The sequence below is a fragment of the Ovis canadensis genome, chromosome 5 (genome assembly GCF_042477335.2).
Source record: "Ovis canadensis isolate MfBH-ARS-UI-01 breed Bighorn chromosome 5, ARS-UI_OviCan_v2, whole genome shotgun sequence".
NCBI lineage: Eukaryota > Metazoa > Chordata > Mammalia > Artiodactyla > Bovidae > Ovis > Ovis canadensis.
In genome coordinates, this window is record NC_091249.1 from 54,723,673 (window position 1) to 54,725,988 (window position 2,316).

The 2,316-nt window shown below is 35.4% G+C and overlaps 1 protein-coding gene across 1 annotated transcript; it reads left to right on the forward strand.

The window, feature by feature from the left end:
- The first annotated feature begins 308 nt into the window (after positions 1–308).
- On the forward strand, positions 309–1,247 carry LOC138441796 (olfactory receptor 2M3-like). Its single transcript, XM_069592860.1, has one exon. The coding sequence runs from the start codon at positions 309–311 to the stop codon at positions 1,245–1,247; it is 939 nt and encodes a 312-aa protein (XP_069448961.1).
- Positions 1,248–2,316: the final 1,069 nt, after the last annotated feature.

The following is a 2,316-nucleotide window of genomic DNA, read 5'->3' on the forward strand; positions in this document are numbered from 1 at the left end:
CTAATATCTCTTATCTACACATTTTAAAAAACGATTCTCTGAGAAATAAATTTTCCTATATGTGCTATGCTAAGTTGCTTCAGTCCTGTCCAACTCTTTGTGACTTCATGGACTGTACCCTGCCAAGCTCCTCTACCCATGGGATTCCCTTGTCTACACATTTTAAAAAAATGATACTCAGAGAAATAAAATTTGCTATATATAAACATTATAGCAATGGTGATCTAGGCTAAAAATCCTTGATATTTACATAACAAAATATTGGAGATTTCTCACATGTTGTATTCTCCACAGTGAATATATTCATCATGGCATGGGAGAATCATACTTTAAACTCTAACTTCATCTTGCTGGGAATCTTTGATCACAGTCCCACCCACATCTTCCTCTTCTCTCTGGTCTTGGGCATCTTCACAGTGGCCTTCATGGGAAACACTATCATGGTTCTTCTCATCTACCTGGATACTCAGCTCCACACTCCCATGTACTTGCTCCTCAGTCAGCTATCCCTCATGGACCTCATGCTTATTTGTACCACTGTACCCAAGATGACTTTCAACTATTTGTCTGGAAAGAAGTCCATCTCTCTGGCTGGGTGTGGAACCCAGATATTCTTATATGTGTCCCTGCTTGGATCTGAATGCTTCCTGTTGGCTGCAATGGCCTATGATCGGTATGTTGCCATCTGCCACCCATTACGATACTCAGTTCTCATGAGCCACAAGATCTGTTGTCTCGTGACTGTTTCTTCTTGGGTTGTTGGTTCTTTTGATGGCATAATTGTTATTACAGTTGCATTGTCCTTCCCATATTGTGGTTCCCGGGAAATACCCCACTTTTTCTGTGATGTCCCTGCCCTTCTCACTCTCTCATGCACTAACACATTGCTATTTGAAAGGTTAATGTTTATTTGCTGTGTAATTATGCTTCTTTTCCCTGTAGCAGTCATTATTGCTTCCTATGTCCATGTTATTATGGCTGTCATTCGCATGGGATCTGGAGAGGGTCGCCGCAAAGCTTTTGCGACCTGTTCTTCCCACCTCATGGTGGTGGGAATGTATTATGGAGCTGCCATGTTCATATATATGCGGCCTGTGTCTGACCGATCCCCTACCCAGGACAAGATGGTATCAGCCTTCTACACCATCCTCACTCCCATGCTGAATCCCCTCATCTACAGCCTCCGAAACAAGGAAGTGGCCAGAGCATTCATGAAGGTGTTAGGGAGGGGCAAGTCTGGAGAATAAATTGCCTAATTAACTTTTTTTTGCAGTTTTGTTTTATGCTTAAATTTATTTATTTAACCAATGTAATTTAGCACTCAATATTTACCCATCTTTTTACCCAAAAAAATTATGAACAGGCACACAAGCTTTAGAAGGTTTAAAAAAAAAAAAAAACCTGCTTGCTTGTTTGTTCCAATATTATATTTCTTTCATTATAGAAAATTTAAAGTATGACCATGAGTAAATATGTACTGCAAGCTAATATGCACAACTATATACTTATTTTATAAGATACCACTTATGAAATTAGAGGTATTTACCCAACATGAAATTACCACATAATTCCATAATTAAATAGAACACTGATAAATGTTTTGTGTTTTTTTTTTCTTTTTTTTAACATATAACAGCTTTGTCTTTATCAAACCAAAGAATTTTCCTGAATCCAAATTGGCACCTTGGATTAATTGACTTGTTAAATTGAATGACTGAGTTAATTATATACAAGTTTAAATATGTATTTATAAGATTATTACAAAATTAGCCCATTTAATGAGAAAGAGGTAAAAAGGAATAGATTTATGATTAGGTTTATTAAACCCATCTTATAATGGACTCTTCCCCTCTTCAAGATTTTGGAGAATTGGGGACCTTCCATTTCTTTTCTTTTTTTACTGGCATTAGCCTAATATATGGGAAATCGGAATGTGAATATGAATCCTTGATGCCTTGATTTTTTACACTTAGATATCTTAATCCTTATATGTGCTGGGCACAGTAATTTCATGAAAAATGTTCAATTTTATAAATAGAAAACTGTAAGTTGTCCAAATTCTGATATTTTTCTATAAATCACATGTGTGACATCACTGTAGGTATTCTTGTAGTGATATTTAAATGAAAGTTCAAACCTGGAGATTCATGTGTGTTTATGAGGAACAACCAATATGTCTTAATATGAATTTTTAAATTTAAAAATTTTAATCTTTTAAAACTTTGTTTTAACATCCACCTTGCATTAGGTTTCCTTTGCTACATAACAAATTTACACAACTTAGGATTTCTAAATAATAATTATTTATTGAAAGTG

What these genes read in the sequence shown, in the direction of transcription:
- LOC138441796 (XM_069592860.1), top strand. Translation starts at nt 309, where the DNA reads ATGGCATGGGAGAATCATACTTTAAACTCTAACTTCATCTTGCTGGGA.